Consider the following 16,316-nt stretch of genomic DNA (forward strand, 5'->3'; position numbering starts at 1 on the left):
TTTTCAAGAAAATACAATTTCAAGAGAGCAGAATCAATTAGGCTTGAGAGGAAACATATATGTAAACACGAGAGCTACGCGATCAAAGACAAATGTGTTTATTTCTCACATCTTGTCCATAAGAAGAATGAGCTTACAATAGTAAACAAAAGAGTTAGAAGAGTTTGCTTTTATCAACATACAATCTAATCCATATATTTCTCATGATCCTCTCTGTAACAAAGAATGAGCTTACACTAGCAAACAAAAGGAGTTCGAAATTTTGTCAGGATACAGTCTTAATCAACTAGAGGAGAGCCAAGGATTTGGTGCTACATAAGTGTAACCTTGAAAGTGTTCGCCTGCTGTCGGAGTATTTGCTGGTGAGTCATCTGGTGGCATCGTAGTCCAACATTTGTCAAAATTGGCAGTGCAAGCTCTGCCAATTACATCTGGTTTGAACTTAGGCTGTAGTTCTCTGGCATCTAATTTCTTCCAATTGATTGACCGGAACCACTTGTGACTTTTGATCTCATCCCCTCCTCTTGGTCCACTGCCTAATCTTTTTGATGGGTCCTTTTGCAACAACTAAAGGAAAAAAGTAGAAGTTGTCATTCAGTTGAATTACAAGCATTTTTCTATAAAAGTCTGGGCAAGCAGTCAATTGATAGTTTGTACATACTCCTTTGAGCAGAGAGTGAGCTTCACCGGTCAGACGTGGTAGAAGTTTCACTTTCTCACTGATGATTTTTTCCTGAAGCTTCTTTCTATTTGAATGTGTGAATGGTGGCTGAAAGAAACAAGAGTCAAAAGTGTTCCAATAGACCCAACAAAAATCTTTCTAAACAATAATGCAATCAATAGTACATTTCATAACAAATAAGCTCCATAGAATGTCCAATGAACTGTCTATGCTTTTTGCATTGTTACAAAACTGCATGATTTTAGTGTTCTAATGTTACTGCAAATACTTAGATTACCTGACCAGTCAGCATCTCATACAGAAGTATCCCAACGCTCCACCAGTCAGCATCTTTATTGTGGCCCTTTGACTGTAAAATCTCTGGAGCCATGTATTCCGTGGTTCCACACATCGAATTTGATCTGCTTGATTCATCAATCTCTTTTGCCAGTCCAAAATCTGTCAGCATGACCTGGGTGGAAAATGAGAGATGCTTAACAAGAGGGCGAAATTAACTGCAAAGTTCAAAGGAAAAATGATATTTCTTATTTCTATTTTCTTTCATGCATCAGTCATGTTTCAGCAGTAGAGTACAATAGGCAAGGCCGTTACATGTCCATCACCATCCATGAGAATATTTTCAGGTTTGAGGTCTCGGTGCACAATCCCTCTCTGGTGAAGATGTGAAACAGCAGAAACTATCTCAGCAGTATAAATCCTTGCCTGGTCCTCACTACCCAAAACACACACAGGAGCTGAAGTTAGAAAGAGCTGAACGCAGTATCATGACTCGTTAGCTAATAAGCCATACACAAGGGTACCTGAAAATCCCTTGTCTGTATAGATGATAGAAAAGATGTCCTCCATTTATAAAATCCAAAATCAAGTACAGCTTAGACTTCGTCTGCAACATATTCCAACATAAAAAACTTAAGGAAAGACATTGTAAAAAAACCACGTCATAGGGCAAGAAAGCTTGGTCTGAGACTGTAAAGGCATCAACAAACATTGTTCAATGATTTCAAAGATCAATAGCAAAATCATGAGTATACCAAGGAAAGACAAAATCTGTACATAAAAACATTGAGAAATATGGAAACTAAACAGAAGAAAATTACAGCAACAGAACTTCAAGTTATTGAACTTCACATTAAAATTGTCCAAATAAATCTTCTTGAAGATCGAAGAAAAAAATCTAAGTCAAAGAAAACTTGGAAACTAAAACATAAAAAAATCGCAACAGAAATTCAACAGAGAAAATGAGCTTTACTCTGAAATTGTCTAAACAAATCCGCTAAAAGATCGTATCAAATACTCAATGAACTTACTAGATTCTAGACAAAAAGAACAGCTATTCCACTTGAAATTAATTTCACTAGTAATTAATAAGGTTAACTACTAATAAAGCTCAAAACTTGCTCATGTTGTCGCAGCACAAAACGAAGGCATGGGTGACAAATGGATGACATTAGAAATCAAACAGATACCAAAAGAGTTTGCTCTTTATTTATAAAGACTTCCCCACAGAGAGAGGCAAAAGTAAAAGAGCTCGCCTTTAAAATACCTCCTTAACATAAAATTAATGAAAGAACAAAACCATAGGCCTAAATTCAGCTTCTAATTCAGAACCAAATAACCCTTAATTCATAAGATCATCTAGTTCTAACATCAATTCAGATTGATGGCTGGAATAACATTTAGCTAACTCCCTTAATGTGCATACACTATTCTCGCCAAGATAGAACAACAACAACAACAACTATGCCTCAATCCCAAACAAGTTGAGGTCGGTTATATGGATCCCCCACTGATCACCTTAAGTATTCAACTAATACTATTCTCACCAAGATATGCTGAATGTTTATCTATGCAGTCAAATTAATATACCCACCAATTCGAAATAGAATAAACAACATGAGCAAGTCCAGTATAAGCTACAAGTATTACCTGAAAAGAGTATCTAAGCTGAACAATAAAAGGGTGCTCAACTTTGGTGAGAATATCCCTCTCAGCCCTCATATAATCCACATGATTATTCTTTATAATTGTGTCTTTTCTCATCACCTTCATAGCATATATCCCATCATCACTATCACCATCATCACCATAACCCTTCATCTTCACCTGAAAAACCTTCCCAAAAGAACCTTTCCCTATCATCCTCAACATCTCAAAATCCCCTGGCCCTATTTTCCTAACTCCCTTATTATCTCCACTAATTTCAAGACTATGAGTATCAACTTTATCACTATCATTTTCACCCTCAGAATCAACTTCTTGGTGTAAAGGTAGAGTCTTTGACGAGAGAGTGAATCTAGGGGAGGGACCCACAAAAGAGTGGGACCTACTGTGAATGATTTGTGGGTCAGTTAGAAAATTGGAAGATGATGATGAAGGAGAAGAAGAAGTATGAGGACCAAAAACTTCAGAGAAATCAAAGTCTGGATCAGTAGAAGAGGAATCTGGGATTTTGAGGTGGGTGAGTTTACTTGATAGCATAGAATGAAGGGCCTTTTTTTGTTGAGCTGCAAAGGCCATATTTTTAATTAATTCTTCAAACTCTTTTATCAAGCCAGCTGAGAATGAACTCAGGGCAGGCTAAAGAAAGAAAAGGGCTACATCTGGGAGGGATCTGGCCTCTGGGACTACTTGTGGGAAAAGAAGGAAGAAAGTGAAAAGGTTGTTTGTTTGAAGATGAGTTTGTAGGACAAAACAGTGGTTTTATCTTATCAGAAGAAAGGTGGCTGATTGATGAGAAAAAGGAGAAGTGGTAATTTGCAAATTATTGATGCATGAACATAGAACATGAACAGAAGATAATGAAAGTAGAGAGAGAGAGAGAGAGAGACACACACCAGTGGGAAACTGGGAAGTAAAATCCAATGAATGCTAAAGGAGGTTATTGAAAATGCAAGTTGTGCCGACGCGCGTACGACATGCTTGAACTAACCTCGCCTCGCCTTCCACTTTTTGTGTGTCACTTGCTACCGGCTGGTATTATAATTATACTATTGACTGTAACTTAGAAATTATTTGGCCAAATTTCTAAAATTAGTTTCTTTTGAAAAGTGCATTTAAGGAGAAGTTATATTTTTCAGCCTCACAAAGATAATTTCTACTTTAATTTAAAAGTAATTTATTTTTTAAAAAAAATTTGGCCAAACATTTTAACTTTTAAAAAAAATAATTTCGATAATAAAAAATACTTTTGGCCAAATTGATGACTCAAGAAGATTTTGATGCATGATTATAAATATTTTTTAGTTATGTGTCTTTTTTAAGGCTTTATATTAAATTTTGTCCAATAAAAGTTGTGTACATATAACTTTTGAAAACTTACCTTTTCAAATAACATTAGACTCGGTCCTAATATTTGCTCATATAATTTTAAATTGCTTATAATATATTAGATTATGGTCTAATATTTGTAGTCTAAAAGCTAACAAAATTTTAACCATGGTCTATTTTTTTCTCATAAAACTTTTAGTTTGTTAAAAGCATCTTTAGACTGCTGTTACGTCCTTGTCTTAAACTAAGTCCACGTGCGACACTTGATAACTTGCTCACGTTCTTGCACAACTTTCTCATCTTGCTATGTAAAGTCAGCCTAAGACACTTGGAATCGCTAAGGGAATGATATATAGAACACAAGAGAATTGTCAAAGAAAGCTTTATTTTGGAAAGAACTTGAATTGTTTGCTTAATGCGCTACAAATGAATAGCCGCCTTTATATACTAGTCTCTTAAGGGGAATAAATAATAATTATTATACAAGCCCCTTATTATTTACAAGTAAGTCCCCTCTATAATTCTCTACATAGCTAGAATCTCCTGAGAACTTTCCTAGCAAATTCATAAGGTTCTAGGGTCTTCTAAGGGAAATCTCCATATTTCTCTAGAACCTTCCCACAAGTGTTAGCCACATTCCTATGTAAGCTTTCCATACAAAATAAATATATGTCAAATGGCACATATATGGTATGATGATGTGGTGAGTCATGACACTCCCTCCTACCCAATTTTGTGTCGCCCTCAGAATAAAGCATCGATACGTACGCGCGCACCTTGCCTTGACATTTTCGAAGATCTTTGTCCATTAGCCATGATGCCCTATGGAGTGGTCTGCCTTTCCATATCACAAGGTTCCGGTCACCTTTCTTCTTTTCTCGTTTGTACTTTGGACAGCTAGTAATGATGGCCTCGATCCTCCGACAATTGGATGTCTCCCCTTGCTCTTGGCTTGAATCACCTCAAGACTTGACTAAGTCTAGCAGCTTCTCAAGCATCAAGTCAATGTTTCCACTCCCTACTTGGATGTTCTTTATAGTCCTAGCCTTGTTAGCAAGCTTAGGCCCTCCGCTTGGAGCATCGCCTATGTCCGATAATGTGCCATCACTTTGAAACTCGCCATTCTCTTCACTTATATCCATCCAACTTTTCTTGCTACCACCATGCTCCATTTGCATAGTGTCAAGATGCCTTGGAATCCCCTACTCTTGGATTAGATTCTAAGCACATCCGTTCGATGTAGGAGGCCTCTCCTGTGTCATCCTCATATTCCTGCGCAAAGTTTCTAACCATTACTGCAAGTTTCCCCAACTGTAGGTGCTCCTTCCTTGGGAATGTATAATGTGGCCCTTTACAAAAGTAGCACCCTCCCTTGGGAACGTAAACCACTACTGTTTAGCCCCTTGTCGTTGCCCTTGGACCCTGGTCCGTCATGGGATGGACCTCTTCCATTGCCTTTGTGTGTCTCGACTATGCCTTTCCTCTTGTTCTTGTCATGATCTCATTCATTTGTCTCGGCGTTTCCCCCTTTGGACTTGGCAGGCTCCATCTTGAAGTCAATGAGCGACTCAGCTACCGTTATGGCCTCGTCCACTTTGGCTACTTGATGTCTTCTTAACTCCTGCTTCGCCCAATTTTGCAACTCATCCATGAAGTTAAAAGAGGGAATCCTCTTCGGATAATATCAAAATTTATAGCACTAAGATAGTTAACTCACGCACGTACTCTCGAATTGTGGCCTCTATCAGAGCTTCCTTAGCTTCCGCCTAGCCTCGTACACCATATTCATCGGGTAGAATTACTTCTTCAACTCCTTCTTGAACTGCTCCCACACCTCAATCTTTCATAGACCCTTCTCCATGTTGACATACTTCTAACGCCACCACATTACGACAATCTCTGAGAGGTACAACATAGCGGTATTGATCTTGGCCCCGTCGTCCCTCATTTTTCCATGTTTGAAGTAATTCTCCAAGTGCCAAAGAAAGTTCTCCACTTCTTGTGCATTATGAATACCTTTGAACATTGATGGATTAGAAGCCTTGATCTTAGTCTCCCTCATCACAATAATATTGCTGGCTGCCTAGATCATGCCAGCATCAATTTTCTTCTCGAGTACCTCCATCTTAGCCTTCATGGTATCGATAGTGCTCAGCTCCTCCATGAGTATGTAATCTAAGGTAGTGATAGTTTTCCTTAGCTTTGTAAAGATCTCCACGGTGTCTATGCCCACATTTACCTTCATAACCCACTCTTTACCAAGTGAGATGTCCTCGAGTAGGACCTCCGCTTTATCCTCACTCGCCTCAATAGAAAATGGTTATAGGGATGTAAGCCCTTCGTTTGATACAATATCTGTAATGACCCGACCAGTCATTTTTCTTTATAGATTCATGTAACCTATTAAAGACTTTTCGTATGTGCTTTTACTGTTTTATGACTTGTGGGGATGGTTTGTTTGGTTTTGAAAGGGTTCGGGTTGAATTCGGAACACTTAATTCCATAATAGTGGCCTAAGGTAGTTAAGTTTGACACGAGTCAATATTTTTAGTAACAATATCGGAACTGGGATTTGAAGGTTCCAATAGGTTCGTGTAATAATTCTAGACTTGGACGTATGTTCGGATCGCGTTTCGGGTCGGCCGGAAGCATTTCAACGCTTATTGTTGAAGGTTGATATTTTAAAGGTTTTGGAATTTCCTAACTTTGACTTGAAGTGGATTTTCGGTGTGAACAATGTTCGTTTGGGATTCCGAGCATTGGAATAGGTTCGTATAAAGATTTATGACTTGTGCGTAAAATTGGCATCATTTCGAATTGTCTAAGTATGTTTCATCGTGTCCGGAGTTGGTTGAAATGAGTTTGAAGATTAGAAGTTGATTAATTGGGTTTTGAGCTTCTATTCATAGTTTTGAGGTTATTTTATGTGTGTCAAGGCTTTGAGTAAGTCTGTAGTGTGTTTACGAACCTGTTGGTACATTTGGACGGGGTCCCGGGTGGCTCAGGTGTATTTCGGACCACCAGTAGCAAGTTAAAGTTGGCTGAAAATTTGCTGGTGTGCTGGTATGCTTCACGATCGCGAAAGTATCCCGCGATCGCGAAGAAGTAATTTTGGAGGGGTAGCTGATTTCCCTACGCGAACACGAAGAATGGTCCGCAGACGCGAAGGAGAACCTGGCTACTCTTCGAGAACGCAGAGGCCAAACCGCGAACGCGAAGAAGGCAGGAGAGGCATGGGGTTGGTAGGCTGTTAGCCTTCACGAACGCAACTGGTGGAACGCGAATGCAAAGGGCAGGGTTAGTTGGTCATCCCGAATGCAACCATGAGGTCGCAAGCATGAAGGGTATTTTTGGTCAGTGGTAGAAGTTGGTCTTCACGATCGCAATGGACCTTCCGCGACCGCGAAGAAGGAATCGATGGACATGCTTGATTTTTAATACGAGATTTGGCTTATTTTCTTTCATTTTCACTTGGGTTGGCCGATTTTGAGAGCTCTTTTGAGAGGATTATCATCAAGCATCACAAGGTAAGTGAATCCTACCCATTTTTGAGTTAAATACATGGATTGGTATATTTTAATATGGAATTAGTCAAAATTATGGGATTTGGTTGGAAACCTGGGGTTTGATAAAAATAAGATTGACCATGAAATTGATTATGGAATTGGGAATAAATTATATATTTGGGTTCGTAATGTCATGGGTATCGTTTATCTTCAAAAGTTTTTGAAATCTAGGCACGTGGGCCTGGGGGTGACTTTTATGGACTTTCCGAATTTGGTTGGGAAATTAGTTTAATTGTTAAGTTATGAAATTTTGAGCGTATGTTGATTAGTTTATACAACTTTTGACTAGTTTCGGATTGTTCGATGTCGTTTGGGGATTTCTAGTGAGGTTAAGAGTCGGATACTGAGCTAGGAAGCGAGGTAAGTCTCTTGCCTAATCTTGTAAGATGGAATTATTCCATTTGATGAATTACTTGTTGTGTGCTACTTGTCGTGGGAGCTACGTACGCATGAAGTGACGAGAGCCTGTACGTAGATATATTCATGTTATGTCCGGTTAGACTTAGATTCACATCAGCCTAAAATGTGCTATTTATATTCACTTTGTATATTGATTTTCCTTAATTTATGACTAGGATTGAGGCTAGAATAAAATACTGACTAAGTGTGATAACCTAAAATGTCATCTTTAAATTTAAAAATTAATTCTATGTTCTAAGACCTCGAAAAGTACTATTTATCACTCCTTGACTTGCGTGCGCAGTCCGTAGAATTTTTTCGGAAAGTTTTTCTGTGAAAACTGAATTAAAATGTAAAATAGAGCCTTAAAACTCAACTGAGTTGACTTTGGTTAACATTTTGAGCAAACGAACCCAGATCAGTGTGTTGACAGTTCCGGTATGTCCATATCGTAATTTGGGACTTGGGCGTATGCCCGAAATATAATTTGGAGGTCCCTAACTCAAGTTATGACCATTTAACGTAAGCTGGTAATTTAAAGGCTAAAGATTTTCAAGTTTGACCACGGGGTTGGCTTTTTGATATCGGAGCCGGAATCCGATTTTGGAAATTTGAATAGCTCCGTTATGTCATTTAGGACGTGTGTGCCAAATTTGAAGTCATTCCGGATTCATTTAATATGTTTTGGCATGAAATTTGCAAATTAAAAAATTTAAAACTCAAAGTTCGAATTGAGGTATGAATTATAATTTCAGCGTTGTTTGACGTGATATGAGATCCCAAGTAAGTCCGTATTATGTTATGGAACTTGTTGGTATATTCATACGGGGTCCCGAGTACCCCGAGAGTGATACAGATTGAAATTGGATCAAGAATTGGACTTAAGGAAAAATCTGAAATTTGGCCTTCTGGTGTAATCGCACCTGCAGATTTTTGACCACATGTGCGAGCTCGCAGAAGCGAGCAATCTATCGCAGAAGTGGCCTGGGCAAGCTGGGAAAAAGCCCGTAGGTGCGGAAACTTGCACGCACCCGCGCATCCGCAGAAGCGGACTCAATGATCGCATAAGCGGAGGTTAGCGCAGGTGCGCATTTTTCCTCCGCAGATGCGAGGCCTTGCCTGGCAGTCCCATTTTGCAGATGTGAGATTTATCTCGCAAATGCGAACTCGCAAGTGCGAGCCTAGTCACCATAGGTGCGGAAATGCCTGGGCAGTGTATAAATCGAAGAGTCCGAGATTCTTACTCATTTTGGTCATTTTGAGCTTGGGTAAGGCGAATTCTTGGGCGATTTTCACGGAAAAAATTGAGTTAAGTGTTACTTATCTTATATTGATTATATTTCATGATTCCATACTCATTTACATCATAAATCCGTGAATTTATGGAAGAAAAAAATTAGATTTTTATAAAATCTTTAAAACGAAAATTTAAGATTTGAAGGTCCATTTGACATCGGAATTTGATTATTTTTGTATGGTTGAACTCATAGCAGAACGGGTGTTTGGATTTCGCGATCTTTTCCTGGATTTGAGATGTGGGTCCCACTGACGAATATTTAAATGAATTTTGGATTTTTATCAGGAAAATTAGTAAATTCATATGGAATTAATTTCTATAATTCGTATTGAGTATATCAAATTGTTTGTGAATAGATTTGACGCTTTTGGAGATAAATTCAAAAGGAAAAGCTGTGGTCGAATAATTTATTGGAATTTCCAAAGCGAGGTAAGTGTCTTAGTTAACCTTGACTTGAGGGAATAGAACCCTTAAATTATTTGTTATGTGAAATGCACGTGAACGACGTATAGGCGAGGTGACGAGTGTCTATACGTCATCAAATTAATTATTGCATAATTATTTGAAAATCTTAAATTTGTTTTAATATATGAATTAATTATTATAATAATTATTTCTCTCCTATTCTTTGCCAAATATTAATTCTTGAATTCCTGTAATAATTGTTACATGCTTATTTGATTTATGTGCATTAATTGCTACTTGACATTTAGCATATTAAATATTAAACTGCCTATTTTGTCTCTGATTTCTATAATAAATTATTATTTGTCATTATTTGTTTCATAATTAAATTATAATTATTGTATGCTTGTTGTCTTATAATTTTATATTAATTATTTTATTTATTGGTCAATTTCTTCTATAAGAATTGGTAAATGAATATATTGGAGGAGCGGGTTGCACGCCATAATAGAATCAATTGAAATGAATATACTGGGGGATCGGGTTCCATGCCGCAACAGAATCAATTAAAATGAATATACTGGGGAATCGAGTTGCATGCTGCAACAGAATTATTAAAAGTCCATTTTGGGAGATCGGGTTGCACCCCACAACAGACTTATTAAAAGTACATATTGGGGAATCGGGTTGCATGCCGCAACAGACTTGTTTTAAAAGTCCATACTGGGGGATCGGGTTGCACGTCGCAACAGACTTATTTAAAAGTCTATATATACTTGACTAAAATAAATATATTGGAAGATTGAATATGAATATATTGTGGGAGCGGTTTGCACGCTGCAATAGAAATTGATGGAAATAATAATTGGATATGACTACTTAGTTGGTTTCAACTATTAAAATAAATCACCTAAATTATTTCTATTATTGTTGTTATTATTATTATTATTGCGTACAGCTTAATGTAAGTAACCTGCCATAGCCTCGTCACTACTTCGTCGAGGTTAGGCTCAGCACTTACCAGTACATGGGGTCGGATGTACTGATACTACACTCTGCACTTCTTGTGCAGATTTCGGAGTTAGTCCCAGCGGCGTACCATAGACTTGCTCGGATTCCAGCTACCCAGAGGAGACTTGAGGTATAACTGCATGGCGTCCGCAGTTCTGAAGTCCCCGTCTACTTACTTTAACTGTGTATTTATTTCAGACAACTCTATTTTATTCAAACCTTTATTTGTATTATTCTAGAAGCTCGTGCATTTGTGACACCAAATTCTGGGATGGTATTTAGACACCGTTATTTTATGGATTAATCACTACATTTTCGATTTTACTTCCGCATTTAATACTTTGTTATTAATAAATATAAAAATTGTTTTAAAATGGATAATATTATTCTAATGTTGGCTTGCCTAACAAGTGAAATGTTAGGCTCCATCATGGTCCCGAAGGTGGGAATTTTGGGTCATGATAGTTGGTATCAGAGCACTAGGTTACATAGGTCTCACGAGTCACGAGCAAGCTTGGTAGAGTCTGAAGGATCGGTACGGAGACGTTTGTACTTATCTCTCAGAGGCTATGAAGTTTAGGAACAATATCACTTCTTTCTTATTCTGTCGTGCGAATTTATTCTATCATCGATGATTGAACTATTCTACTCTTATTTTCTCTCGCAGATGGTGAGAACACGTAATACATCTACTAATGGACAGGGATCTGAGCCCCCGGTGGAAACTATGGCCAAGGGTAGAGGTCGAGGTCGAGGTCGTGCTAGAGGCCGAGGCAGAGGCAGAGGTAGAGCTCAGTCTAGAGCTCGAGCAGTTGCACATGTTGTAGAACCTCAGGTAGATCTTAAGGAGGAGGTTCCACTTTAGAATGTACCAGTCGGACCAGTTCAGGTCCCGGAAGAATTCATAGCTACTCCAGTGCTTCAGGATGCTCTAGTCCATTTGGTGAGTCTTATGGAGGGCTTGGCCCAGAATGGTACATTTCCAGTTCCACCGGTTGTCTCTCAGGCTGGGGGAGGAGCACAAACTCCCACTACTCCCGCTCCAGAGCAGATGACTCCCTAGAATCAGGCTCCAGCAGCCCCGCCAGTTGGGGAAGTTCAGCCAGTTATTGCGACACAGACAAGTGATAGGCCTGCCGTGTCTTTTGAGGCCTTATTGAGACTGGATAAGTTTACTAAGCTCTTTCCAGTTTACTTCAGTGGTACACCTTTTGAGGACCCATAGGATTATCTTGACCGCTGCCATGAGGTGCTGCGGAACATGGGCATAGTTGAGACCAATGGGGTTGATTTTGTTGTATTTCAGATGATGGGTTTCGCCAAGAGGTGATGGAGAGATTATACATTGACCAAACCAGTTGGATCACCTGCACTTACCTGGGAGCAGTTCTCTCAGCTATTTCTAGAGAAGTTCCTTCCTATTACACTGAGAGAGGATTTCCGCAGGCAATTTGAGCGTCTACAGTAGGGCAGTATGACTGTTACTCAGTATGAATCCTGTTTTGTGGATTTGGCCCATCATGCTCTCCTTATACTACCTACTGAGGGAGAGAGAGTGAGGAGGTTTATTGAGGGACTCACTCACCCTATCAGGCTTTAGATGGCTAAGGAGACCGGAAGTGAGATTTCTTTTTAGGCAGCTGCTAATGTCACGAGGAGGGTCGAGATGGTTCTTGCACATGAGAGTAGGCAGAGGTCTGATAAGAGGCCTCGTCAGTTTGGTGGTTTTAGTAGTGCCTCGCATGGAGGCAGGGGTAATCTTGGTAGGGGTCATCCTCCCAGACCATTTCATTCAGCACTTCGGGCATCTCACGGTGCTTCAGGGAGACACGGTCCTATTATGCCTTACTCTGGGTAGCCCACATTTAGTGCACATTCAGCTCCTATCAGTGCACCACCACTCCAGAGTTACTACAACGGTTATCCGACCCATTCAGGTCAAATTCAGCTTCAACAACCATGACATTAAGATGGGTGTTATGAGTGTGGGAACATTGGACACATCAGGAGGTATTGCCCTAGGTTGGCGAGTAACAGATCCCGGCAGGATTCTCGTGCCATCATACCGGCACCGGTTGCTTCACCGCCTGCTCAGCCAGCTAGAGGTAGGGGTCAGGAAGCTAGAGGTGGAGGTCAGGCCATTAGATGTGAAGGTCAGGCTATTAGAGGTGGAGGCCAGCCAGTTAGAGGCCGTACCAGGGATGCAGTTCAGAGTGGTGGGGCCCAACCCCGATTTTATGCTTTTCCAGCTAGGCCTAAGGCCGAGTCATCTGATGTTGTGATCACATGTATTATTCCAGTTTGCCATAGAGATGCTTCTGTGTGTGTCTCTACACTGGTGGGAGACTCTGTTATAGTAGATCATGTCTATCGTTCATGTGTGGTTACTATTGGTAGTCTTGAGACTAGTGTGGATCTTCTACTTCTTGATATGGTAGATTTTGATGTCATCTTGGGTATGGATTGGTTGTCACCTTATCATGCTATATTGGATTGTCATGCCAAGATAGTGACCCTAGCCATGCTGGGGTTACCTCGGTTAGAGTGGAAAGGAACTCCTGGCCATTCTGCCAGTAGGGTTATTTCTTGTATGAAAGCTCGACGTATGGTCGAGAAAGGGTGTCTAGCCAATTTGGCTTATATTCGTGATCCCAGTGCGGATGTTCCTTCTATGGATTCAGTACCAGTTGTTTGTGAATTTCCAGAAGTATTTCCTGCAGATTTTCCGGGGATGCCACCCGACAGAGATATTAACTTCTGTATTGATTTGGCTCCGGGCACTCAGCCCATTTCTATCCCACCATACCGTATGGCCCCGACGGAGTTGAAAGAATTGAAAGATCAGTTACAAGACTTGCTTGATCAGGGATTTATTAGATCCAGTGTCTCACCCTGGGATGCACCAGTACTATTTGTAAAGAAGAAAGATGGCTCTATGCGGATATGTATAGATTATCGGCAGTTGAACAAGGCCACTATAAAAAACAAATATCCGCTACCAAGAATTGATGACTTATTTGATCAGCTGCAGGGTGCCAAGGTATTTTCAAAGATTGATTTGAGGTCTGGTTACCATCAGTTGAAGATTAGGGCATCTGATGTCCCTAAGACACTTTTTCGGACTCGGTATGGGTATTACGAATTCCTAGTGATGTCATTTGGGCTGACAAATGCCCCGGTAACATTTATGGATTTGATGAATCGGGTGTTCAAGCCTTATTTGGATTTTTTGTGTGGTTGTATTCATTGATGATATCTTGATTTACTCCAGCAGTCGAGATGAGCATGAGCAACATCTTCGGATGGTGCTTGATACTTTTAAGAATAATCAGTTATATGCCAAATTTTCAAAATGTAAATTTTGGTTAGACTTAGTTGCCTTTTTGGGGCATGTTGTATCGGCATAAGGCATAAAGATGGATCCTAAGAAGATTGAGGCTGTTCAAAATTGGCCTAGACCTACTTCAGTTACAGAGATCCGGAGCTTCCTGGGTTTGGCAGGTTATTATCATCAGTTCATGGAAGGGTTTTCATCTATAGCAAGCCCACTGACCAGACTGACCCAGAAAGGTGTTCCATTCAGATGGTCAGACGAGTGTGAGTTGAGCTTTCAGAAGCTCAAGGCCGCTTTGACTACGGCGCCAGTGTTGGTATTACCCACAGGTTCAGGATCGTATACAGTATATTATGATGCATCTCACATTGGGCTTGGTGCAATATTAATGCAAGATAGCAGGGTGATTGCATATGCATCGCGGTAGTTGAAAGTTCACGAGAAGAATTATCATGTTCATGACTTAGAATTGGCAGCCACTGTTCATGCACTGAAGATTTGGAGGCATTACCTCGACAGTGTCACGTGTGAGGTATTTACTGATCATCGTAGCCTTCAGTATCTGTTCAAACAAAAAGATCTTAATTTGAGGCAGAGAAGATAGTTGGAATTGTTGAAAGACTATGATATTACCATTTTATATCACCCCGTAAAGGCCAATGTGGTGGCCGATGCTTTGAGTAGAAAGGCTGTGAGTATGGGCAGTCTTGCGTATATTCCGGTTGGTGAGAGGCCATTAGCTGCAGATGTTCAGACTTTGGCTAATCAGTTCGTGAGGTTAGATGTTTCAGAACCCAGTCGGGTTCTAGCTTGCACAGTCGCTCGTTTTTTTTATATGAGCGCATTAGAGAGTTGCAGTATGATGATCCTCATTTACTTGTCCTTAAGGATACAGTGCAACACGGTGATGCCAAACAAGTTGTTGTGGGGGGAATATGGAGTTCTAGGTATTCTATTTATCCAGGTACCGCTAAAATGTATCAAGATTTGCGACAACATTATTGGTGGAGGAGAATGAAAAAGGATATAGTTGCATATGTAGCTCGGTGTCTGAATTGTCAACAAGTTAAGTATGAGCATCAGAGACCAGGTGGATTGCTTCAGAAGTTAGAAATTCCTGAGTTGAAATGGGAGCGTATCACTATGGATTTTGTTGTTGGACTCCCATAGACTCAGAGAAAATTTGACGCAGTTTGGGTCATTGTGGATAGGTTGACCAAGTCAGCACATTTCATTCCAGTGGCAATTACCTATTCTTCAGAGAGGTTAACTGAAATTTACATTTGTGAGATTGTCCGCCTTCACGGTGTGCCCGTGTCTATTATTTCATATCGAGGTACGCAGTTTACCTCACACTTCTGGAGGGTTGAATAGTGTGAGTTAGGCACGCGAGTTGAGTTGAGTACAACATTTCATCCACAGACAGACGGACAGTTAGAGCGCATCATTCAGATATTGGAAGATATGCTTTGTACTTGTGTTATAGACTTTGGAGGTTCTTGGGATCAGTTCTTGGCACTTATAGAGTTTGCTTATAATAATAGCTACCAGGAGAGCATTCAGATGGCTCCATATGAGGCATTATATGGAAGGCGATGTCGTTCTCCAGTTGGCTAGTTTGAACTGGGAGAGGCTCAGTTGTTGGGTACCGATTTGGTATAGGATGCCTTGGATAAGGTCAAGGTTATTCAAGATCGACTTCGCACAGCTCAGTCTAGGAAAAAGAGCTATGCCGACCGTAAAGTTCGTGATATTGCATTCATGGTTAGAGAAAGAATATGGCTCCGGGTTTCACCTATGAAAGGTGTAATGAGGTTCGGAAAGAAGGGCAAGTTGAGCCCTAGGTATATTGGGCCCCTTTGAAATTCTTGAAAGGGTGGGTGAAGTAGCCTACATTCTTGCATTACCACCTAGTTTATTAGCGGTTCATCCAGTGTTCCATATGTCTATGCTCCGAAAATAGCATGGTGATCAGTCCCATGTGTTAGATTTCAGCTCAGTCCAATTGGACAAGGATTTGACTTATGAGGAGGAGCCAGTGGCTATTCTAGCCCGGTAGGTCCAGCAGTTGAGGTCTAAGAGTTATTCTTTAGTTTGAGCACAATGGAGAGGTCAGCCGGTAGATACATCTACTTGGGAGTCCGAGTCGGACATGCGGAGTAAATATCCACACTTATTCACCATCTTAGGTACTTTTTCTAACTTCGTTCGAGGACGAACGTTTGTTCAGAGGTGGAGAATGCGATGACCCAAAATGTTATCTTTTAATTTAAAAATTAATTCTATGTTCTAAGACCTCGAAAAACACTATTTATCACTCCTCGACTTGCGTGCGCAGTCCGTAGAATTTTTTGG

At 40.1% G+C, this 16,316-nt stretch overlaps 1 protein-coding gene and 1 long non-coding RNA gene across 2 annotated transcripts in view; one reads left to right on the forward strand and one right to left on the reverse strand.

Annotated features, from left to right (window-relative positions):
- The window catches only part of LOC108947417 (uncharacterized), a 202,237-nt gene that overhangs the window by 91,828 nt on the left and 94,093 nt on the right, over positions 1–16,316 (forward strand). The gene's annotated exons all lie outside the window — the stretch shown is intronic.
- LOC104109512 (serine/threonine-protein kinase AtPK2/AtPK19-like) lies at positions 76–3,570 on the reverse strand. The gene is made up of 6 exons (XM_009618840.4): positions 2,609–3,570; positions 1,483–1,565; positions 1,274–1,394; positions 960–1,133; positions 662–769; positions 76–567 (listed from the first exon to the last, which is right to left on the reverse strand). The coding sequence occupies exons 1-6, from the start codon at positions 3,197–3,199 to the stop codon at positions 283–285; spliced, it is 1,362 nt and encodes a 453-aa protein (XP_009617135.1). The 5' UTR covers positions 3,200–3,570; the 3' UTR covers positions 76–282.

The sequence above is a fragment of the Nicotiana tomentosiformis genome, chromosome 6 (assembly GCF_000390325.3).
Source record: "Nicotiana tomentosiformis chromosome 6, ASM39032v3, whole genome shotgun sequence".
Taxonomy (NCBI): Eukaryota; Viridiplantae; Streptophyta; class Magnoliopsida; order Solanales; family Solanaceae; genus Nicotiana; species Nicotiana tomentosiformis.